Source organism: Brienomyrus brachyistius, chromosome 15 (genome assembly GCF_023856365.1).
Source record: "Brienomyrus brachyistius isolate T26 chromosome 15, BBRACH_0.4, whole genome shotgun sequence".
NCBI lineage: Eukaryota > Metazoa > Chordata > Actinopteri > Osteoglossiformes > Mormyridae > Brienomyrus > Brienomyrus brachyistius.
Window position 1 is genome coordinate 18,209,656 of NC_064547.1, and position 24,712 is coordinate 18,234,367.

General features: G+C 51.5%; 1 protein-coding gene across 1 annotated transcript in view; it reads left to right on the plus strand.

Annotated features, from left to right (window-relative positions):
* mast2 (microtubule associated serine/threonine kinase 2) overlaps positions 1-20,088 on the plus strand; it is a 94,497-nt gene extending 74,409 nt beyond the window's left edge. Inside the window, 25 exon segments of the mRNA XM_048977594.1 lie at positions 28-48; positions 1,193-1,271; positions 1,713-1,867; positions 4,405-4,480; positions 4,688-4,897; positions 6,906-7,007; positions 7,680-7,812; positions 8,292-8,359; positions 8,445-8,539; positions 8,662-8,870; positions 9,017-9,155; positions 9,665-9,797; positions 9,882-10,047; positions 10,178-10,279; positions 10,392-10,514; positions 10,591-10,700; positions 10,883-11,037; positions 11,697-11,787; positions 11,789-12,008; positions 12,406-12,624; positions 12,977-13,203; positions 14,717-14,839; positions 14,933-15,069; positions 15,155-15,345; positions 15,540-20,088. Of these exon segments, the coding sequence (XP_048833551.1) occupies positions 28-48; positions 1,193-1,271; positions 1,713-1,867; positions 4,405-4,480; positions 4,688-4,897; positions 6,906-7,007; positions 7,680-7,812; positions 8,292-8,359; positions 8,445-8,539; positions 8,662-8,870; positions 9,017-9,155; positions 9,665-9,797; positions 9,882-10,047; positions 10,178-10,279; positions 10,392-10,514; positions 10,591-10,700; positions 10,883-11,037; positions 11,697-11,787; positions 11,789-12,008; positions 12,406-12,624; positions 12,977-13,203; positions 14,717-14,839; positions 14,933-15,069; positions 15,155-15,345; positions 15,540-17,446 (5,191 nt within the window). The 3' untranslated portion in view covers positions 17,447-20,088.
* The last annotated feature ends 4,624 nt before the right edge of the window (positions 20,089-24,712 follow it).

The following is a 24,712-nucleotide window of genomic DNA, read 5'->3' on the forward strand; positions in this document are numbered from 1 at the left end:
TCTCTCCTCCGTTTTCCCCCCCCACAGTCATGGGCACAGGGCTGACAGGTAAATTCTACCCCGTCACGTCCTCATCTCCTAACCGCTACGCCCCCCCCAATCTGCATGACTGGCTTCATTAATATCCCCCCCCCACCATTACAACTGACCGAATGCATGTCAGTGTGGTCATGAGATGAGCTGAGCGGAGACCTCACCTTAGATACGAGTCTTCTGATTGAACGGCATACAGTTTACACCCATCAAACCCGGTGGTGTGAAACTGCCATCCCGCGCTGATTCCTTCGCAGGCACATAGTTGAGTCAGTGGAGCATTGTCATAGAAAGCAGTGAACAGAACGATTCATCGGTAATGAGCCGTAAGGGTCAGATGGCGTTCTGCACGTTCCTGCCTTTGCAGTAATGGCAATAGCGCAAAGTGCCAATGAACGTATTGGACGACTCCTGCGTGTCAGTGAGAGCCGTTCCATGGCACGAGGCTTCCTGCTCGTCATTCCATGCGTGTCTCAAGTGCTCTGACATTTCCGCTGAGCTGCTTCAGATGCGATTTTTGACGCCGCCTGTGAAGATTCTACATTGCTGAAGCTCCCTAGAGTAGCTGAATTGATTATGCTGAAATAGACTGCATTTTTTAGAAGGTCAGTCCTCTAATCCTCAGCCCTGCTAATCCAAATGTAAAATTTTGCAGTTTCTTTTTCACGGTTCTCCTTGAATCCAAGCTAACTTGCGTAGCCAGCTGACTGCATCGATTTTTAAAAGCACTTCATTCTGTTAAAGCTGTTGTGATGTTGTTGCCTGTCCTGTTTGGATGTCTGTTGCCATGGATATATGCTTTCAGCCATGCTGTGTTGTCATTTCTGTGTGGTGTTTCCTCTGGCCGGCCGAACTCATGACAGGTCTCGACACGGAAAGGTCAGGGCTGGTCGAAGGAATTAGCAGGACTGAAGAGAGGCTTTTTCTTTTTTCTTTTTTAATTCGGTCACTTGTGTACCCTGAGAATTGTGGAAGCCGAGGGTGACTGTGCCTTTAAAGTAGAGATCTGTTCTTGTTATGCTAAGGTCTGTAGTCCTTCACTGGCTAGACAAACGGAGCGTCCTTGGGCTCCTCCACACCCTCGGTACACCATTCCATCCGCGTGCCATTTTCACCTTGAGGCCTCCCCCCCCCCCCCCCCCTTGTACTTTTCTCTCAGGACCGACGGTCGAAGGTGGTCACTGGCCTCGCTGCCTTCCTCTGGCTATGGCACCAACACTCCCAGCTCCACAGTCTCGGTGAGTTGGCCCTTGATTTTTTTTTCCCCCAACCCTCCCTCCTCTGTCTGTCTCTCATGGCCAGCTTCCTGCTTCTCCCCTCCTCCTTTCAGTCATTTCCGCCTGTACAGAAAGCCTCGTTTTAAAGCCAGAGCCCAGCATCCTGCACCTGACTCTTAATACCAGTGAAACACTGAAAACGTCCAGCTGTAGATTTGGGATTATTTTTGTAGAGCAGGAAATATTAACCAATGTATGGTTGTAAATAATAAAGAAATGTCATGGTGGAAATTGACTGCGGGGTTATTAGGCACCTCTGTCCTGTCTCTCCATCTGCTTGTTGAGTCCACAGTAGTGCTGTGTTTCAGTCTCCATAGACTTAGTGGCATGGTAGTGTGTAGGGGGGCTGAGTGCTCCACCTGCTCCCCGTGTAATCCCTCCCTCCCTCTCTGCCTCTCACAGTCGTCCTGTTCATCCCAGGAGAGGCTGCACCAGCTGCCCTTCCAGCCCACGGCCGACGAGCTGCACTTCCTCACCAAGCACTTCAGCTCTGAGAGCGTTACGGACGAAGAGGGCCGCCACTCGCCCGCCCTGAGGCCACGTTCCCGGAGCCTCAGGTCAGACCCTGCCAATTGCTGCCTAGACTCTGCCCCCATCACTGCACTCATCAGCTCTGACCAGGCTTCTGCTATGTGCCAGTCATCAGGCCACACCCTTCGCTTTGACGTCAGACAACAGGCCTCTGTCATCAAATGCCAAGCATGATGGCCGACAGACGGCCCTCGACCTTTGAAACCTGCCCGTTCCTTGCAGAATGGCCTTAGCCATCAAAGTATTGCCGGCAGTGAAAGGTTACCTTTTTTATTTTTGGGTCAGTTGGTGCCTTTGAATGACGTGCTGCTTCAGCTTGTCAGTCATCATTCCTTTCAACCTTCGCCTGGCAGTCAAAACTCTAAATTATGGACTCAAAGTCTTTGCCTGAACAAATGTTCTCTTTGCCTCTCCAAGGTGGAGGTTTACCTTTTCATTTGCCTTGACTATGTCTGGTGCAAAAAGCAATGAATACGTTTTATGTCTGTTATTGGTACGTGTCCTTTCTTGAACTAAATAGAAATACATTTGAGTGGGTAGCGGTAATTGGTTTTCACCATGGCTGTCTGAATGAGGCTGGTGCCAGTCTAGCCTAAGTAGCCTTGGGTCTGAGAATGAGAACTATTAAATGGGTGAAGTAGGAGGACATTACCATATTTACCGAGCGCGGCACATTAGTCAACATCACAAAGTGGAATTATTCATGTTCTCCTGTGAGAGGGGAGCAGATGGGGACAGGAGAGGGAGCCCAAACACTAATTAGAATTATGAAAATGAAGCTTGGAGAGGGTGATTTCAGTGCCCTCGTATCACTCGTCATGGACGCGGCTAGGAGTCGTGCTCTTCTGCTCTTTCGCTCTTTGCCGACACACCGTTCTAGCGAGCGACTAGGATGCTGTCCTGACCTCCTGCAGTGACTGTTAGTTAACAGCCTTTAAAGGTCTCGCATTGAGAGACACACCCCCCTCCCTCCCTATTGTGTGATGTGTGCCAGTGTTTTCTGTACTGCTTCACTTTACTTCACTTGGTATAGCTCCATCTGTGGGTTGTGGGAGTTAAATTTCTCCCCTGCAGTCTGTGTAGGCCTTGACACCTGGGCCGAAAGGCTTTTCCTGTTCGCAGTCTGGGAGAGACACAGATTGCCGTCTTTTTCGATAATGAGTTCCTCTGTCAGGCCCCACTGTGCCCACCCCCCCCCCAACCAGCTGCTTTGGGGTCTGCTCCCAAAGTTAATTGTCCATTCTGCTGCTCATAGGAAAGGCCTGGGCTGAGACCTCCATGCCAGCTAGCTTCCTTGTTGTGGTCAATTAGGCCTGTAATTTCCCCAGGTGTCCACCTCGTATGGTGGAGGTTCGAATGGCTCGCGAATGATCGCCCTGGTATTCGCTGGGCAGTCGGCCAAAGCGGCATCTCCCAGATTCACTTGTTTTTATTCTCTTAACTAGATACTGCGGTGTTTGTCTGTTGTTGGCTTTCGTGTTGCACACGTGCTCACTCACGCTTACTTACTCCGCTAGTGAGCAATCACAGGCAGAATATATACTCAGATTAAGCTTTTCCTCGCTGATCCCACCTGCACTGTGAACAGGATGGAGAGATTGTAATTAAATAATTCTGGTCCAGAAATACGTTTGTAAATGTTGATAGATTTTCTAGGCATTGTTCAGGTACCTGCAGTACATTTCATTTTTAATATTTCATAATGAATGTGTAAGATTATGTATGTATGTATATAATGATTAAAACCACCCTTTTAAATAAACCCTAACGTAACATTCCTTTGCATCCCTGTTAGCATCCCTGTTTGTGCACCAGCAGTTTGTTTGGTAATTGAATTGAGAACAGAACGCCCCCTGTTTTTCTGCACCTAGCCTCCTGTCATTCTGCATTAGGCTCACTTTAGCCTTGGACGATGAGCCGTGGTCCGTCTCCATGGATACGCATGGGACCAGCAAAGTTGACATAGTCTTTCCTCAATCAATTAAGCGGGTAATTGCTTTGGCGGGCTGTTTGCGATGACCTAATGCATTACCTCATGTGGCGGTCGTGTGCGGTGTGAGTCACGCAGCAAATGCGGTTCATCATTCTCCCCAGATCACGGAAAGGCCCGTCCTCCGGTTTTATAGCTGCACACTATCGTTCTTTGTTCTGGCTGCTCGATGTGACAAATGGCTCAAGCCTGATGCCTTTTTGTTCACACCTTACATTCATACTCTGACGCATAGCTGTGTAAAGCAGGGGCTGAAGTCTCACCTCGCCAAGACAGACCTGTTCTCCTAGCCTCCTGAGTCCCAACCAGCAGCTGCTCTCCAAAGGTCTTGGTCTGACTAGGAGAAAACCCCCAGCTTCCTGGTCCCATGTGGTTGCATGTAACTGAACAGTGAATGATCTTCCTTAGGTCACAGGTTTCATATGCTCTCATCTTGCCGAAATCTGCCCTCACAGTAGAGGAGCTCTGGGGTCCCAGGTCAACTCTGAGATGTGGTCCAGTCTGTTGCCTGGCAGCTGGCAGACATGCTGTGGTTCTCTCGGTGCTCACTGACCTGTCTATGCTCTGTTACAGTCCTGGCCGGTCGCCCATCTCCTTTGACCATGAGATCGTCATGATGAACCATGTGTACAAGGAGCGGTTCCCCAAGGTGAGCACAGCTATGTTACTGCTCTGTTGTGTCATTTAAAGAACCACACAGGTGCTTGTGGCACACTTCAAAAGAGGAAGGCCCAGGGTGGTGGATTTATAGGAGTGTTGCATCCAGTGCAGTGAAGTTTGCAAAGCATAAACTCAGCCAGTAGGCTTCATAGAGCTGGCCATTGTTGATCCAGCACTGTCTGCCTCTGCTCCACAGGCTACCGCTCAGATGGAGGAGCGCCTGGCGGATTTCCTATCCTCTTCGGCCCCGGGAAAGGTGGAGCCCCTGGCCGATGGCGTGTTGAGCTTCATTTACCACCAGGTGATAGAGCTGACGCGAGACTGCCTGGACAAGTCCCGCGAGGGCCTCATCACCTCCCGCTACTTCTACGAGCTGCAGGAGAACCTGGAGAAGCTGCTGCAGGATGTGAGTGTGTGAACGTTTGCTTCATTTGATTTTTTTTGTTTACTTTTTTCTTCGTTTGTTTTTGTTTGACTTTTGTTGGGATATGTTAAGCTATGCTATAGGTTCTGACGTCCCAGTCATATTTATATTTAATGGTGTAACCTGTTAAATTCATGTGTTTGGAATTAAATGACACTTGATGTGTTTTGTATTATTTGTGTTTGCTGATGAGAAAGGGCTCTTCGTGCTGCTGGAAGCTGGGCTGGTGCTGTAGGGGTGGAGGGAGGGGATTGTGCTGCTGCATGTTTGTGTCCCGTCTCCGGGAAACGGCACCTTTTGCTCTCTGACACCCAGCTTGCTGATCAGATCATCCAGCTTCAGGTCCCTGGACCTTGTATCGGCTAAGGTGGGGGGTTGTCCTGATTTTAATTTCACGCCCCAGTGCCCCGCGCCAGTGACGGATGTTTTTGGTGACGACCTGGAGGAAATGGTGGGGGCCATGTTGGGTGGGGGAACAAGGGCGGGGGGAGCAGCGCACTCGCTGATTGGCTGATTGGTCGCTCAGACGCTCCCCTAGCATCTGCACCCTCCGTGTGCTTAGAGCCCTGGCTGATAGCGCAGCACGCCGTCTGGCATGCAGCAAAAGCACGGTGAGGTCGTTAGGCAGCGGTGACATCACCTGTGGCCTGCTAATTGGCTGGCGCGTTTCGGCCGCCGGCGTTATAAAAACGCGGTGTGGATCCAGCGGCTGCCTGACGTGGCCCGCTGGAAGATGTCCCACCTCTCCTGGCAGAGGAAGGTGGAGGAAGAGGAGATTTGGCGGTTGGCGCTGGACAGTTGCAGGTGGAGCACTTTGGCAGTGGATGCTCAAGCAGTTGAGTTGTTTTCCTCTTATTACCACGGTAACCAGCCCAGGTGTTCACAGGTCCTCATGGCTCTTTGGACCTGATCAGGTAACATCGTTCTGGGACTGTCAGTTGTGTAATGTAATGGGAAAGGCCAGCCTAGAGGTTGCATGTCATTCAGATTCTCGTTTTGATTTTGAAGTTTTTCTGTCTCCTGGTTTTAAAGACCTGGGGCCTGTTTCTCTAATCAGGATTTCTTGCTTAGCTCTAACTTGTTGGTTTTTAAGTACCCCAGTTTAAATGGACTTTATCTTAGCCGACTTTCACTTAGCCTGGATTACCATAAATCTGACAAGTTATCTGGCTAAGCAAAAAAATCCCACTTTGTGAAACAAGCCCCAGGTGACCAACAACTTTTTTTTTTCTCTTTTTTTTGTGGTCCATTGTTAACATGCTGATGTTCTCCAAGTTCAGGTGGGACTCTTGTCCATTGTCTGCTGACCCATTGCTCATTGTAGCAGCCTCAGCTGGCCCTGTATCAGTGACCGTCTCCTTTATCTGACGTGTCCATTGCTAAAACATGCTGTTAAGGACCCAGGAGGGTGACACACTTATCGCTTCTACGTAACCCTGCCGACGCCACCACGAAGTTCCAGCACATTCTGACCGCAGAATACCGACTCAGCAGGTGCGACGGGTGGAAACCACTCAATTATCCATGGATGGGAGGGTCCCGCAGCCGGCTATTACTCACAGAGAAGTGGGGTCTCCCTTCTTTGGCTTCTCTGTGGGTCTCATTACCCCTATCAATTATTCACGGGCTGCTGAGGACCCCAAGGCGTCGCCGTCACTCACCAATGTTTCTATTAACACGTCTGGCTTCTGGATCATTTATCCACACGTGGAGCTGATGCGTTTTTTTCACACGGCTGTGCGTTTACGCGGCTCTTTATTTGGCCTACATCCCATGCTTCCTGGTGATGCTGTAGTCACAGCAACAAGGTTTCGTGTTGGATCAACATAAGCTAGGCATCTCCTAAAGATTTATCAACACCATGGAACCTCAGCATGTAACAAAACAAGTATATGATGTATAGTACTTGGCTGTTCTGTGCTCCTATTAGATACTAAGGCACCGTGCCATGTAGCGAAGATTGCTTAACGCTCAAACCCTCCCCGAACAGGCTCACGAGCGATCAGAAAGCGCGGAAGTGACCTTCGTCACCCAGCTGGTGAAGAAGCTGATGATCATCATCGCCCGGCCTGCACGCCTGCTGGAGTGTTTGGTGAGGGCTGATCCGTCGGGGGGGGGGGGGGGGGTATGACGATGGAGTATTGTTTCCACGTATGGTGGTAGATAATCCATTTCTTTCTTTCATCCAAATTCTTCTTGCTTGCTTTAAACAAGGGTATCGTTCATTCATTATTTATTAATCATACCTTCATAGATCATTTTGCTTACAGTCCTGCTGTGGTATTTTTTATTCAGTCAGAAGGATAAGGCTTTGCACCCTTAAAATGCTATTTCAGGGTGTTCAATGTATGAAGAGTTGTAACTGTATTGCGGTTGTACTATAGCATCTACTTTCCTGAGACACGCCACCTCAGCATCCCTTCTGTCTTTCCCAAACCTGTATCTCTCTTCGCTCCTGTCCTGTAGTCTTCAGGGGGTTCTGGGTCCTGCGTTTGTAGTTTCATTTACTCATATGCCTTGTCCCTAGAGTGCTGTGACTCCCCCTGATATGAACAGGGCAAACGCGGCACATGCAGAGGAATAAGGCTGCCTGCCTCTGTCTGTGCTGCATTAAAAAGGCGTCATCTTGCAGTGATCTGAGCCCAAGGCTGATGAATCACTGTGTGAGGCCCTAATATGGGGCCTTAATACTAGACTTTGCTGCATCCGAGCTGTTTCGCCGTTAGGTATTCTGTTAAACGTATTCCATCTCCCTTTCCTTCAGGAGTTCGACCCGGAGGAGTTTTACCACCTGCTGGAAGCTGCTGAAGGCCATGCCAAAGAGGGCCAGGGCATCAAGTCAGATATCCCCCGCTACATCATCAGCCAGCTGGGCCTCACCAGGGATCCCCTGGAGGGTGAGAGTCTGCGATCGCTCTGCTCAGGCACTCTGTGCTTTGCTGGCCTCGCATCTCACTGCTGTTTACGGTTCATTAGGAGCTCATTTTGAGTGACGAAGTCGTAATAAGTTATCTTAGTTATAAAACATCTTCCGCGTCTGCGTTGAGTATATTTGAAGAAGCTGGGCTTCCTGTACAGGAATTATTTTTAGGTACAAATTTTCCAGATTTATTTACAGTTACTAATTAAAGTGATCAGAGTGTAGTTGGCGCACTGGGAATCACCTTAACCCATCAGGGATACACAAAAGCCTGGCAGATGTTCAAGGCCAAGCTGCATTATTCAGGAGGTATTTTACGTCTCAGGCTCTAAAATTAAACACTGATGAATAACTGCTTATCAGTCACCTTCTCCTCTGAAGCTTGTTGTAAATACCATTGCCATCAATTCTTTCCACCCAGCCTGTCTTTTTTTTTTTTTACCTTAATTCCTGCAGAAATGGCCCAGCTGAGCAGCTATGACAGTGGCAACCCAGACACTCCCGAGACGGATGACTCCACGGAGGTGAGTGACGTGCGCTTAGGCCGCGTGTCTCTGGCCGGTGGTCTTGGTCCTCATTTGCCCTTCCTCTACCCTGGCTGCCTTCCAGAATCGTGGTGCTGTGGTACAGCCGCAGTCCAAGATGAAGACCCCATGTGAGGAAGACTTTGAGAACATTAAGCTCATCAGCAATGGGGCATATGGGTAAAGGATCCTTTTTACAGATAAAGTGGACTGTTATTTTCTGCTTATAGCAGTCTATGGATGCCAAGGCCTCCAGCGCTGAGCTACCCTTCAGTTTTCTGTTCCCTTGTCACGCTCTTCAGGGCTGTCTTCTTGGTGCGGCACAAGGAGACCCGTCAGCGCTTTGCTATGAAGAAGATCAACAAGCAGAACCTGATTCTTAGGAATCAGATCCAGCAGGCCTTCGTGGAGCGGGACATCCTGACCTTCGCTGAGAACCCCTTCGTGGTCAGCATGTTCTGCTCCTTCGAAACGCGCCGGCACCTGTGCATGGTCATGGAGTACGTTGAAGGTGCGTCTTGACCCCCGTCATGCACTGATGGTCCGGATTCATCCTGGGCATTTTCATTGGATTTATGAAAAGAGCCGCCTTAGGTTGGCGTTTATGGTTTGGGCCAAGGGTAGAGAGGTGACGACCTTGATCTGGCTGTCCTACAGGGGGAGACTGTGCTACCCTGCTGAAGAACATTGGGGCTCTCCCCGTAGACATGGCCAGGATGTACTTCGCCGAGACGGTCCTAGCACTGGAGTACCTGCACAACTATGGCATTGTGCACAGAGACCTCAAGCCCGACAAGTGAGCACTGATAGGGTCCCTCACCGCGCCTGCTGACCGGGTCCTTTCTTTGAGGCAGGCCTAGTTCACCGTCCCCTGGGACGTCTGCTGCTTGTCCAAAACCCCTGTGACTGGTTTAACAGTTGACTGTGAAAAATGACAGAACACCACACATTGTCAGGAAAAACAAATCCTTCAGGCTAGACATATTCCGATCTAAGAAACAGTATGGAAATAAAAGCTGTTTGCGTATTTTGTCTGGCTGTCTAACGACACTAAAATGAGCAGACGGGGAGAGAGGTGTGAAGGAGAACCAGTAAGAGTTAAACTCTTACTTTAAGCAATCATATGTGTTCAGATTGTCAACAGTTACTGAACATTCACTGCTTCCCGAGAAATGGTCTGCATTCTTAATTATGTGAGAACTTTGTTCACGAAACTCGCCTGTCAGGTGAAGCAGCCTTTCGTGATTGACTGAATAGCTTTTGTAGAATAGTGTTAAGCTCTGTCCTCCGGATCGTGCTCCACAGTCTCCTGATTACCTCACTGGGACACATCAAGCTGACTGATTTTGGGCTGTCCAAGATCGGCCTGATGAGTCTCACCACCAACCTGTACGAGGGGCACATAGAGAAGGACGCTCGTGAGTTTCTGGACAAGCAGGTGAGGCCCCCCTTCACTGGCCCGGTTCTGGTGTGTCCTGCGCTATCGGAGCAGAGTCCTCCCTAACACGCCGCCTGTCGCCAGGTGTGTGGGACCCCCGAATACATCGCCCCGGAAGTGATCCTCCGACAGGGCTATGGCAAGCCGGTGGATTGGTGGGCCATGGGTGTGATCCTCTATGAGTTCCTGGTGGGCTGCGCGCCCTTCTTCGGGGACACGCCTGAGGAGCTCTTCGGACAGGTCATCAGCGGTCAGTACCGAGCAAAGGGAACCTGCAGGATTGGCCCTGACTGACTGGCATGGCTCACACGAGCTCTGCGTGATCGTAGATGCACCCGTAACGGAGATGCACCCGTAACGGAGATGCACTTGTCCCGTAGATGAGATCATCTGGCCCGAGGAGGAAGAGGCCTTGCCGTCAGAAGCCCAGGACCTCATCTCCAAGCTGCTGTATCAGAATCCCCTGGAGCGTCTGGGGACAGGTAGGGTGGGGCTCCAGGTCCTTCATCTTCATACAACCCCCCCCCCCCCCCCCCCCCCCCCCCCCAGGAGACCTCTCTTTGTAAATGTCTCCTCCATCTGTGCTCTCGGCAGGTGGAGCCTTCGAGGTGAAGCAGCACCGCTTCTTCTCGGTCCTGGACTGGAACAGCCTCCTGAGGCAGAAGGCTGAGTTCATCCCCCAGTTGGAATCGGAGGACGATACCAGCTACTTCGACAGTGAGCCACCGTGGACTTAGGCGGTATTTACGTCTGAATGGCAGGCGGATTAAGAGCCCTTCTCTGTCTCCTGCAGCCCGATCCGACAGGTATCACCATTTGGACTCCGAGGAGGAGGACGACACCAATGACGATGAGCACCTGGAGATCCGCCAGTTCTCCTCTTGCTCCCCTCGCTTTAGCAAGGTGAGCATTGCCCTTCTCTGGCCTGACCTGGTGTGTGTAAGGCAGCCGGAGGCCAGCGGGCTGAACATGACCCGACCTGCTCAGCCCAGTGCCATTCTGGCCCTGGTCCATGTTCTGCTTTTAGGTGTCCCCTCATCCCCAGAGCTGAACTGTACCCCCCCCCCCCTCCTGCTGTCCTTCAGGTATACAGCAGCATGGAGCGCCTCTCGCTCCACGAAGAGAAGAGGACGCCTCCGCCCACCAAACGCAGCCTGAGCGAGGAGGGTGGGGACCGAATCGACAGCCTGGGTGGCCTCAAGTCACGTGACCGCAGCTGGATGGTCGGATCCCCAGAAATGTGCGTGAGACGTTCATCCATCAGATTGGGTCTGCCACTCACGCTGTGGAGTTGGGGTGTAACTGCCTGCCTGACGGGAAGATCGGGGGGTGGGGGGGTCGGTGGGGACGTTTGCAGCCAGACACAAACTAAAGGGCTGATTCATGGTGAATCAGCTGTAATTCTAGCAGTAGCTGTATTTCATAAGTGAGTAGACTGATTAAGTTTAAGTTGTAACACCGTGTTGTCTAGTCGTGTGCCAACTCGGTATGTGTGTTAACCAGCGCGAGCACGTGCTGTAGTGGTGCTGTGTGAAGTGAGGCGAAAACTGCACTATTGGTATCAGTAGTGGTGAAAATGAGTCTCTAATCAGATTTTTAATATTGATTAGTATCCGAGATGCAAATTATAATTTTTTTTTTTCTTCAATTCCAGCGTGAGCGATATCTTCCGTTTCTGTTCTTTCGCGGTACATTTTTAGCGGTGCAGCAGTGGAAGAAGGTCCCCCCTTAAACAGTTTCCAGCTGCGCCACTTTCCGACCCTTGCGTGGGCTTTTTAAACCAGAATTGCGGTTTAAGAAAAATTCACATCATAACGATGATGATGATAATGACGTTTTTCGGTCTGAACCGGTGTACCGCCCAACACTACTCACAGTATGTGCACGCATGTGTTGCAGCCTGCGGAAGCGGCTGTCTGTGTCGGAGTCCTCGCATACGGAGAGCGACTCCAGCCCCCCGCTGACTGTGCGCCGGCGCTGTTGTTCGGCCCATCATTGAGATGCCCCGCTTCGCCATCTCCACTGAAGACGAGACTGCTGGCGCCCGGAGGAGCCCCTCGCTGCTGCCGCAGACCCCGGCTCGCGGGCCCCGGGGCGAGGAGCTGCCCCTGTCCATCCCGGAGCTGCCCCTGGAGAGGGAGCTGAAGCTGGATGAGTGGCCCACCACCCCGGGCTCCACCGGCAGCCAGCTGAGCAGGGCCACTCTCACCCGTGAGTCCTGCCTCGGTCGCCTCGCAGAGCCCGGCTTCCGGTACCGGTCCGTGACTCCAGGGCTTTCAGTGCCCTACCCACGGTACTTCCAACTCCAGCCTGAACTTGTGAGCTTCAGGAATACACCCCTCTCCTCATCTATCGACCGAGTTCAGTTCCAGCAACTAGGTCATTAAGTGACAATCTCGGTAGCCTGCTGCTTATGGTCTTACTCCCCTTTCCTACTCAATATCTTTTATCCTTAATTAAAATTTGGACATGAACATGCTTATTGGTCAAAGAATTTATTACCGTCATATCTATAAACAGTCGTTAACTTAGTTGCTAAACGAGGAATGTAGCAGGAGTTGCGTGGGTACAGTAGACCCTTGTTGACTCCATCTCCCTATTGTCACAGCGGGTGGCTCAAGTGACGTGTGGGACCGGTCCTCTCCACGTGGGCCCTCCGCGGAGGGAGTGGACAGCTCCACCCCCAGGGCCATCAGCGACCTGGCAGCCCGCCGTGCCCGCCACCGGCTGCTCTCAGGAGAGTCCCTGGAGAAGCACACCTCCCGTCCCCTCAACAAGGTCATCAAGTCGGCCTCGGCCACCACGCTTTCGCTGCTCATCCCCGCAGGTGTGTGGGGGGGGGGCGGGGAATCGGCCGCTGGCCCTTGGACCTCTCTGTGAACAGCGTTTACCCAGATTTAACTGCGTTTAAGTGGCTCCTGAGAGCAGCTGCAGCAGCTGGTCCTGCAGCCTCTGCCTGAGCTTCCCTGTCTTTAAAGATCAGCTGTGGTGTTTTTATTCAAAACACAGCAGGTTGCTGTACAGCAGTATTTACCTTGTAGTGGTGGGGGGGTCGACATGGGGACTCCACTTGCTGTAAATAGTGATGTTAGTTACCGCAGTATGGCTGTGGTTTGTCTGAACTGGCCTTGGATACACAACATTTAACGTGACCTGGTTTCCGTTTGCCCCTCCAACAGAGCACCACGTCGCCTCCCCATTGGCCAGCCCCATGTCGCCACGCTCACTGTCCTCCAACCCCTCATCGAGGGACTCCTCCCCCAGCCGTGACCTCTCTCCTGCCGTGTGCAACATCAAGCCCGCTATCGTCATCCATCGCTCCGGCAAGAAGTATGGCTTCACCCTGCGCGCCATCCGCGTCTACATGGGTGACACAGACATCTACACCGTGCACCACATGGTCTGGGTGAGTGCAAAGAGGGCTCAAGAACATCCTGCAGCAGCTGCTGCAGAACCGGTCTGAGCAGATGTCCCTAGATCAGTGTTTCCCAATCCGGTCCTTGGGGACCCACAGCCGGTCCACGTTTTCGCTCCCTCCAAGCTCTTTGCCAGACAGTCCACTTTTTTGCTTAGAGGGAGCAAAAATGTGGTCTGTTTGGCAGGGAGCTCAGAGGGAGCAAAAACATGGACTGTCTGTGACCCTCTCCTGAGAGTCGGTTACCCTGCGTGAAGACAGCAACTTCTCTGTGAGTCTCTGTAAGTTAAGGTCAAACTATGTCTGGACAAAACTAAATGAAACACGTCGGTGAGAACAATTTGCTGCGCACTTGCTGTAAAATGCTGCTGCCACCTTCATTCTAAATCACACCGCAACCCCAGATGGCACAGAATGTTTTCGATGTAGCAGACCTACCTACAGAGCGCAAATGAGTGTAATGTGCTGAGTGCACAAGTCACTTTATTAAAGGGGATGATGGCTCTTTTAATATGAAAATTGCTCTGTTTATTAACAACTACTATTGGTTTAATACTCAAGTAGCACAGACATTGAAGCCAACAATTTAAACACGCTAACAAAACACATTCCACGGCAAACATTACATGGTTCTGACATTTAGCAGAAATACACAAATACACATTAATTTAATCTAAAGTGTGGTGCAGTGTGAAGCGCATCTGTAACTGTGTAATTAGTCCTGCTGACCGACCCGGTTGTGTCACATTTCTTGTCAGCAAGTTGTGGACACTGGGTGGGATCAGAACAAATGAAAAAGTCGCTGCGCGGAAGTGATGATCACTGCGGTGATTCCACATCATACAAAGTTGTATTAGCAGAACGACGTTGATCCTCTTGATTTTGTTTGCGGTGTATGAGCAGCTTTTCCCTGCTAGAAGACAGCTCCGCCGTGAGTGTCAGTTACCCTGTGAGATGACGACTCCTCTGTGAGGCCGCGTCAGTTGAGGGTGTACTTTGGCAATATGGAACAGGGGCACTGTGACCCCAACCATCTTCATAGGCTTAATTTGGCGGAAAGCTAGATTTTCAGGCTCAGTAATAGAAAGGGCAGTTATTTTACTGCATTAGCAGCACCGCGGCCGCCTCTGACCTCTCTTCTACCCATGCTGCCAACTCGTCTCCCTCCTATTTTAAATCTGACAGCTTTACACTAATTCCTACTCATCGTAAGTGGAATGTGCTTGTGGTTTGCTAGAGATAATATTTGTGGGATTAAATAGTTGGGGAGGCTTTGGTCCCTTTGTCTTCCCCAGCCCAAGCCGGTGATACCCATGGATTTATCCCCATGTGATGCTAATGCTCTTTACGGTACCCTGCGCATAATTTTTTAAAGATGGCTAGTTGAATGTTACTTAAAAAAAATTTAGGCTACTAAAGACAAAGTAGTTATTTAGTAGTGTGCTGTCTGCACTTGTGAGGAGATCCAGTCTCAATGTCTTCTCCTTCCTTCTGGGGGTGTCAGCATGTGGAGGATGGTGGTCCTGCCCATGAGGCCGGCCTGAGGGAGAGGGATCTCATCACACATGTCAACGGGGAGCCCGTGCACGGCCTGGTGCACACCGAGGTGGTGGAGCTGATCCTTAAGGTACGAGCACAGGCTCACACTCCGTCTTCTGTCCTTGATAGCACTCTGAGCATCCCGGCTCAATCCTCCATCTTCTCTCCCTTGCACTACTAGAGTGGTAACAAGGTGTCCATCTCTGCCACGCCCTTCGAGAACACCTCCATTAAGGTGGGCCCTGCCCGCAAGGCCAGCCGGAAAGCCAAGATGGCCCGGCGTAACAAGAAGACCAAGACCAAGGAGAGCCAGGACAGGTGATCCTCCCGCTCTTAGGCATTCTGAGCCGCAGTGAGCTGCTTAGTCCGTCATGTGACCTTGGGGATGTGTGACACGTTTCAGTACCAAGAAGCGGACGTCGCTGTTCCGCCGCATCACCAAGCAGGCTTCGCTCCTGCACACCAGCCGCAGCCTGTCCTCCCTGAACCGCTCACTGTCGTCCGGGGAGAGTGTCCCCGGCTCCCCCACACACAACCTGTCCCCCCGTTCGCCCACGCCGGGCTACCGCTCAACGCCGGACTCTGCACACTCTGGTAGGCCCCCCCCCCGCCCCCTCGGAGCACCGCCCCCTTCAGTGTGTGTCGGTGTCACCTTTGACATGGTCACGCGATGTTACAATGCTAAAAAATTAGCTGTTCGTTTTTGTTTAGGCTTGTAAGTAACTTTTCCGAGTGAGACAATTCAGTACTGATTTGTTTTTGGCATTTCGCTTCCTCCTCCCATCCAGTAGGGGGCACGTCCTCGCAGAGCAGCTCCCCCAGCTCCAGCGTCCCCAACTCCCCAGCCAGCTCTGGCCATATCCGGCCCAGCTCCCTGCACGGCCTGGGTCCCAAGCTGCAGAGGCAGTACCGCTCGCCCCGCCGCAAATCGGCCGGCAACATCCCGCTGTCACCGCTAGCACGTACGCCCTCACCGACGCCACAGAGCACCTCCCCCCAGCGCTCGCCCTCTCCCCTGGCTGGCCACAACCTGGGCCCCTCCTTCCCTGTGAAGCTGCACTCATCGCCGCCCCTGGTGCGGCAGATCTCACGGCCCAAGAGCGCCGAGCCGCCGCGGTCACCGCTGCTGAAGCGTGTGCAGTCGGCAGAGAAGCTGGCTGCCTCCCTGTCCTCCTCCTCCTCCTCGCCCTCTCCCTCCTCTGCCGCCGACAAGAAGCTGCCTACAGCCTCCCGCAAGCACAGTCTGGATGTCTCACACTCTGACTTCAAGAAGGAAATGCTACAGCGGGACCCCAGCCTGCAGAGCCTGCAGGAATCGGCCAGCGAGACCCTCCTGGGGGGCAGGGCGGCCCCCGTCGAGAAGGGGAGCCTGCAGAAGCCCTCCCCGTCCCGGAAGCCTGGCCGGCAGGAGGCCCCTGAAATGGGGGCCACCCCTCTGGGCCTATCGCCTGGGAAGAGCAAGCTAAAGGACAAGCTGTCGGCCATTCGGCAGGACCGTGCAGGCCGGCGGGAGTCACTGCAGAAGCAGGATGCCATACACGAGGTGGACTCCTCTGAGGATGAGACGGATGAGGGCTCTGAGGACAGCCAGGACGGCCGCCGGCTGGGCAGCTGGGGGGATGGGCGGCACAGGAGCAAGGAGGAGGTGCCCTTCGTGCCCCCGGCCTCCGTGCTCAGGCCCGCAACTGTAATGGGTGCTCCTTCTGTAAAGGCGGTCCCTACAGCGGCCCCGAGCTTATCCGTTCCAATCCCTGCTCCGGCTTCTGCAGCCCCCCTTCAGCCAGGGAAACTGCCGCAGACTCGGACTGAAGGTGTGGCTGCGGAGCGGACCCTGGTCCCAGTCGTCCCAGACAGTGGCCCGGTGGCGGCAGTGGCGCTGGAGGCCGTGTCCGCCCCCAGAGCCAGCTCGCTTCCCCAGGGGCCCGTGAACAAGCTGCCAGGCCCGTTTCCCACCCCTGGCAGCGCATTTACTTCTATCACTAAGGAGAGCCCTGAGAAGCCAGCTCCTATCTCAACAGTGCCCCCACAGGACTGGAGGACCAGCTGTCCTGCTGCTGAAGCCAAGCCAAACGATATTACCCCGAAGGGGCTTCTGTCGCCCAAGCCTCAGCCCTGTACCCCAGTCGCGGACTCCAGAGACCCCCCTGCACCTGTCACTGGGACGAGTAAGGAGAAGAAGGAGGCGGAGAATCGGCGGCAGGCCTTGCATGTTGCGGCCATTGCTGCCGCTGCCGCTCCACTAGCTGAAAGCGGGGTTGACAAGGTCGTGTCCCAGCTGGCCACCGTGGCTAAAAGCGTTCTGGGTCCGGTCAGACTCAGCCTCCCCGCTGCCAGGGAGGCCTTCGACAGGGCCCGTGACCTGCGGCCAGTGAATCCTCTTCAGCCCCCCTGCAGGGAGCAGGAGACTCCGCCGTCGGGCACGCCCCCCAGACAGGCCAGCCCTCAGATCTCGCGTCGGCCTGGGGTATCCACTCCCAAGCAGGCTGCCGCCTCTCCGAGTCTCGTGGAGCCTATCGGAGATCGAGGGAGGCTCTCGCCTAGCAGGACCTCTGCCCAAACCCCTGAGGGGTCCCAAGAGCGAGCAGGCTCCCTGCCCCAGGACAGCCCAGCGCACCAGCAGCTCAGGCAGGGTCAGGTGGGCAGCGCTCCGCAGAAACCTGCGACACCGCAGGACAAAACCGGCAGGAAGACGTAGCAGCGACTGCCAACTGATATGGACTAGCGACAAGGCATGCTGGGATAGCAGTACGTTCGACACACTAACCTGAGAAGCACTAGCTGTTAAGATGAAAGAAAAACAGGAATAAATGACAAGCTCTGTTCGGGATTGTTTCCGCCGTATGTCTAGTGTCTGACACTTGGATTGTTAGCTTTTCCTCCCGTTTGACTGACATTTGCATAGAGTCTGTTCCGCTCCGCGAAACGAACGGCTTGCAGTCGCTGGGATGGACTTTGAAAGCAGATCTTTCCTTTTCCATTATGGATGTTCTCCAGCTGAAAGGCAGCAGTCTGTATTCCAATCTGTTCTCGGGTCACTCGCACTAACTGGTCGTGCCTTAGAGGAAAACATTTCATTTTCATAATTCGTTTTTTTTTCTTTTTCTCCAAGAGCAGCTTTATTGGGGGAAGCAAGTATGTATCTCAGCAATAAAATGGCTTTCGTTTAGCAAATTAAATACACCTATGACATCGATTTTTAAAAAGATAGAAAAAGCGAGCAGTTTGGCTGTTTCATAGCCAGACTCCAACCTGCTGCTTCCCCATTATTACCACTTGGCTTTTACTGATGTTTCGAGCAGCACTGAAGCCAGATTGTAGATTAAGTGCATGTAACCGGGCTGCAGGGTGTTGTCGCTGCTTTCTTTGCATGCACTCAGTGCTGTGCTCCTGCTCCTATGCCAGAGGCCTGTCCCACCGCCTGTTAGCCTGCTGAACTTCATATCTGAGTGGAGATTTTTGCCAAATTGTTGGAGTTCTGCTCCAATCTGGGACTTCTGGTTCTGGCACAATCACGCAGGTTCATGGCAGCATGGGTGATGGAACCGAGAGGGACTTGAGCTGTCTGATAGCTGGAGAATGGGGGGGGGGGGGTAGGGTAAACTGTCGATTTAGTCTGCTACTGCTACAGTGGCTATTGGGTGTTTTCAAGCCTCCAATTGACCCCATCCTACAATCATGGTTATTGTCACTGTTGGTTGTAAGTTTGTACAGAGGACCAGCATGCCGTGTTTTGTGCTTGGGGTTTGTTTGATTTCCTGAGTGGTTCCCTCTTTATAAGTGTGAGTGTGAGAGAGAGAGAGAGAGAGAGAGGTGTGTTGTGTTTGGAGAGTGTGTTCATATCGGGACAGCTAGAGCTGTAGACAGCAGTCCTTCACTTACCTGGGGGCTGCAGTACGTTTGCACATATGCGTTAAGGCCGGTGCACAGATCTGGCACCATTCTGAACCCCACTGCAGGGGTCTGTGACCGAATCCCTTTCAGACTGACCTCAGATCAGCAGTGGACTCCCAGGGCCAGCAGTTTGCGTGGTGTGTTTACAGCGTGTAACCCTTCATGCTCACCTACCATCATCCCTAAGATCCCGTAGAGCCCTCCCCCTCTTGTTCTGCTGTGAATTCAGCAGTGTATTTCCCCACCATGTCACAGTGGCATGTCCTGACAGGCCTGCGAATGCACCTTCGATTATACCATAAGGCAAGATCGCTTGCAGGTTAGTCTTGCTCGCTGAAGTGCCCTGGCTGATCTCATGGAAGCATGACGTTTACTGGCAAACACCCAAAGATCTGAGCTGATTAGGAGACAGGTGTTGTGTGCTTTGTGCATTTAGAGGATTCCTGACTTATTAGGAAGAAATCATTTTACAGAAATGACAGTCTTGTGTGCAGAGTATGGAGCTTATGTGCATAATGCAGCAGAGTGTCAATATTCTGCATCAGGAAATCCACAGTGACACATTCCCTCACTACAGTAATACACAGGAGTTATCCAGCTTGCCAGACCAAAGTCTTTCTAAAACAGACCTGCAGTCCCTGTTAAACCCCCAAATAGCCTTTGGAAAAAAAAAAAAAGTTTACAGTTATAGAAGGGGTGGAAAAAATGTGAGTTGTAAATAAAGTGATCTGTTCTATTTAATCTATTTGTGAGAGTGTTGTGTTTAGGTGACAGTTGTACTGGCCTTAATGTTGTAGGGGCTCCCGCTTACTGGAAGTGCATCTTGGGAGTGACATAGCCACAATGGCCTTCTGGGTCTTGTAGTTCTGTAGCTGAAAGTCTCTGTTCTATTCAAGGACCACTTGTCTTCAGTGTGAGAAATGTGTGTTACTCGCCATGACGCTTGTGGCTGGAGGGAGGGTACGTGTATGTCTGGGGTGCGGCAGGGTCACCTGACCACCTGAGAGAAGTGCAACCGTCTGCTTTTATCTCTCCTTGCCATTTCTCTCATTCACACAGTTTCTCTAATCTCTATGACACACATTGACTGTGGAAGGAGCTCTCTTAGATGTCTTGTGTGTTTTTTAACAGAGAGATAATAAATAATTTTAAAAATTTTATATATGCAGGATCTGTGTAATCCTTAGCAGTGTTAATGTTGTCCTGCGTGTAGAGACCAGTGCCATAGACAGTCCAGCCCTGCTGGGGATGGGGCCCCCTTTTGGCGGTGGCGGGGGGGGGGCAGAGTGCTTCTGTCTGTTAGTGTGGGAGGGGTTACCGCAGCTTACGTGGAATGGGGTTCAGGGTATGACAAACTGCTAGAGTAAAACCAGTGCAATATCTTTTTCATTTTGTGTTAATTGCATGTTGTTATTCCTTATAAATAAAGTTTTTATACTAAAAAGATTTGCGCTGTCCTGTCATGATGTGATGCACGACTCATTTTTCAGTTAAAATGGGTGGGAGGACGTCTGAGTTCCAAAGGACATATTCTGGTCATTGGGTCTGCACGTTGTTATGGGATGTAGAGTGCTACCTCACACTGTACCCAGCTTTTTAGCATATGGGTGCGCCGTTCTATCCCTAATGCCTGACAGGTGGCGAGTCACTGCATGAATCCAGGGAGCCCCCCCCCCCCCAGCTGCACGTCGTGGACGACTCCTGCTGGCACCTTGCGTGACCTCACAGCTGTGACCCAGATGTACTCTTGGTCATGAGGGCCTGTGATGGACTGTCCGTCTAGGTTGAACTTCCTGCAACCCTAACTAGGTAAGTGGTTACTGCTGGCTGGCTGGCTATTATGCCACTTTGAACCAAATAATCTGGCTGTCTTGCTTGCCAACTAATGACAGGATTCTTGCACCCTGCTCATACCATTGTGAAGAGCTTTGTGCCAATGTCCTACCAAAGTGGCCAGTTAGACAGGAAATGTCAGATCTTGAGAGAAAGTGAGTGGCTGCCAGTGTTGGGCCTGCGAGACGATTCTCCCCTAATGGGCACTGGGGGCTGTTTGTTGAGCAGTGCTCTGCTTTTTCTGGGCCCAAGCTGTGCAGTGTCTGGCTGTAATGGAAGGCCATTACTGTAGCTCCTCGCCTGTGATTCCACTGCACTGCTGTGCCCCCCCCCCCCCCAACAGGACTGCCTGCACGCCTGCTGTCCGCTTCACAGGGTCAGAGTGCAGCCCCGCCTAATTTAAACTCCTCGCTCTGATTCCACAGCACAAAGTAATTGATCTCGCATCCTTGGGCTCTGACCTGTCTGGATAGACACCCCGGGGGCTACAAGCAGTGGAATGTGCCCACCCCCCCCCCCAGAATGACAGCCTGCCGCTGTGGTGATGAATTGCCAGCCTCGGCCTGACGCATGCTCTGCACGGACGAGCAGCCTCATTCCACCTAGCGCCAGGCGGCCACCCCCCCTACGCTGCCATCAGGAGGCCCCTGCAAAAAGCAGCCGTCCTGACAACTGATGGAGCATAATAGGGGAGACCAGGGCAAATAGTTTGGGGGGTGGGGGGGCACGCAAGGCAAGGCAAGCACTCCTTTGTCTTTGAGGCGGACTGCCTTTTCATACGCCTGCCTGTTGTCTCCACTATGATCAAATGAGACAGGGAGCAGTTTTTTTCTGACGTGTCCTACCTGCAGCTGATGGAACCCTGCCCCCCCCCCAACCCTCTTCATCAGTATATCATGTTGTATTTTTTTACTTGTCCACTAATTTGCCTAATTTTCTCTGCCCAGTAATTGGTGCATTTGCTACATCAGATTATTCGATATGTTTTTACGAGCACACAAACACAAGGGCTCAGATTGCAACTGGAGCGTGTGATTAATCACCGCTCGGCCCCTCCTCGCCGGGCCCTCGTGCCGGTGCACCCGTGACACGCCGCCAAGTGCCATACTGCCGCTTTCTAATTGCTCCCGTAGCCCCAGGTGTCAGGTGCCTAATGAACCCAGGTCGGCTTGATAGATGTGTGTCTCTCCATCGTGTGAAAGCTAATGATGGCTGTGAGGGTAATGGTAAGTGAAACGATGGCGGTTGGCTGGGGTTACGGGAGCGGGAAGGTGGGGGGGGGGGGGGGCGCGTGCTGTCTTCACCTGCGTAGTAGAGGCGTGTCGCTAATCCTCGTGATTAACTCGTTTATCCGGATGCACTACTATCGTTACAATGCTCCCAAGCCCCTCGGCACCACAAACTAATTTTCTGATGAATCCGGGAGTTAAAAGGTTGGAGGGAGGTTACTATGATGGATGGGAGTAGCTCCCTGTACCTCTGTTAGGGATGGCTCTCACTTGCCGGGACCTCCCTCGCTGTCTCCCTGATTGATTGGGATATCAGCCAAGATAAAGGGTCTTGTCCTCACTGCATCCTGCTTTGAGGCGGGGGGCTCCTCGATCCTCCGACCCCTCCCCTCGTCGCTCCTGTTCTTCCCAGCCGCCCATCCCATCCCTCCCCCCGGACCGCTGTGCCCGCCTCTCAATGGGCAACAGCCCAACGAGGCCGGTGGGAGGTTGGCTTCCTGCGCTCTCGTGGACGGCTTAATCAGCGCGCGCCGCCCCCTCGGCCTCGGGGGGGTTGGGGTCAGCCTGGATCTGGCTCCCCGTCAGTGCCATGCAAGGCATTAATTACACAGTGCCCGAATCATCCTGCCCAAACCTTTTTACAGAGCTTACTGTCTGCTCCTTTGCTGACCTGAAGAAAAAAAACAGCTTTGCAGCCAAAGCCATGGTTCTGTTTCGGCACGTGTTCCTGTAACTCTGTGTCTTGTGCTTTCAAGTTTAATTGGTGATTTTAATTCACTCCACCAATGCAGTTGTTTCTGTCATGAGTTTCTTTCTGCAGCACCATGATGCAGAGAGCATAAACCCATTACTGCAAACATGGAAGCTTTTTGTCATTGTCACTTACTAATACATTAATAAATAAATAGATCTAATTACTAACATGAGCTATAATGCTGTGAGGGGAAAAGATTACTTTGAGTTTCTCCTCCGTTTATGTCCATGATACGCGATATAACCACTGGGGGGCACTGTCTCACCAAGCAAATTGCTATAGAGCAAAAATTAAATTGGCCCGAAGGGGCGTTTTATAATTCCATAGTGACAGTCAAATGCATTTAGTATGAATAAATCCACTTTCTTTTTCATATATATGTTTATCAAGAGAACTTGGAGTATAATTTAATAATGGCCTAAGTACGCTTACAGAAAGACTGGGATGGCGATTATGCTGAGAGAGCACTTATGATACTGTTATTGGGTGGGTGGGGGTTCTGGAGGAAATCCAGGTACAGCTTGGGGGCAATTCAGACTAATACATTCACTGTGTTTCCAGTTTTTAAAAGTTCATGGACTTGGGTGTTTTGTTTACCCGCGATTTGCCGACAAGAATCACAATCACAAACTTGGTTGATTCGACTCAGTTTGGTGAAAAATGCAGTAAACAGCGGGAGAGAAAAGCGGCTCTCTATACCGTATATCGTGAAGAAACTGTACGCTCACTGACAACTTGGACAAATGAAGATCTTACGAAGTCTAATGGGATTTAATGACAAAGAGGAGAAGAAAAACAACATTTTTAGAGTTTCTTTTCCCTGCCAGAAATGCATAATTGTGTGCCAGTTAGGAAACCCTCAGCTCTATTCTGGAAGATGATACGGAATATTTGATAGTCTCAGTACTCAAACTCAGAGAGATTTCGAAATGTCTTCATCTTCAAAGGCGGCGGCTGGGGAAAGTGAGCGGGACAGACTCTTCGCTGCGGCGCTCGCTTTGCTACGAGGAGGACCAGCGTGACTCGAAACGCAGAAATAAAGTTTTACAGCCAACCGGCAATAATGAAGTGAGACTCTTATCGCTTCGGTTTTTAAACTCCACAGCAACTTGTTTAATTCCGACCTTTCCTCTGCGAGGAAATCGATAAGGCGGTTTGCCTTGGCCATTAAGGGGACCCTGCTGGCCATTAACTTCTTGCGTGCAGCGCAGCTCACCTTCCCAGGCGCTGGAGGGTCATGGACGCAACACAGCCTGTATTTTCAATAGGAAAATAATCACGCCCCATGTGCTTTTTTAATGCAACAGATTGTATGTATAACGTTGTTGCACTGTAGCTCGGCTTCGGCTGTCCCACAAATTCCGCTGGACTAAATTCTCGCTTCCTGCTGAACTCCGAGTTACGACAATGAATACATGGGATGGGCAGACGGCGTCTGCCTGAGCTTATGAGGATCAGTCCCTCTTGGTTCTCCCTGGGGTTTTTGGTTTTTATCGTCAGAGGCGTAGGGACAGGACAGCCATGGCAGGGCTGATTACACAGTATATTGCAAAGACAAATCTTCTTTATTTGTATATTCTGCTTTTCACAATAAAGTGAAAATAGTGGAATTGTGTATGAATTAATATCAAAGAATTTAATAGCCTTCATGCTAAAATAATTCTCATAAATTTTACCATGTTGGGCGGGTTGCCTTGCAAGGGCCCCCGTGTCCCTAGAATCGCCTGTTTGTCTCACATTGATATTCATGGCCATCAAGGACGTTACAGCGCTCCGTTTCACAGTGACCCATGGCTGAGTAAAACATAAGAAAAAAGTGTTAAAACGCTTAAAAAAATAAAAAGCCACATATAGATCCTGAAAAATGTTAACTTGTGAAAAAGGTATTTTACTTGAGAGCCGCGTACAGCGTTCTGGGAAGTGTTTGGCGCCCTGTATGTCTCGTTGAGTCATCATGATAGTCATGATGATCGTATGATGAAGTAATGTGCCATGATACTCTGTGTTCTGTCCGTATGTGTCTGCTGTGAAAACGCACTCGGCTTTGCCGTGATCGGGTGCATGTCGTGTTTCGGCTTCCCCGATATGTCACGCACACATTTTAATTTATTCCCTTTCTCGTGTATCCTTCCCTCCCCAGACCGGTGCTATTGTTGTACTGCCCTTTTCGTCCAGCGTCCTCTGAAATAAGACCGCCTTCGGTGATGTCCGGCTGCTCTGCGTAAAATTCAGCGCACATTTCCTGATGTTCCAC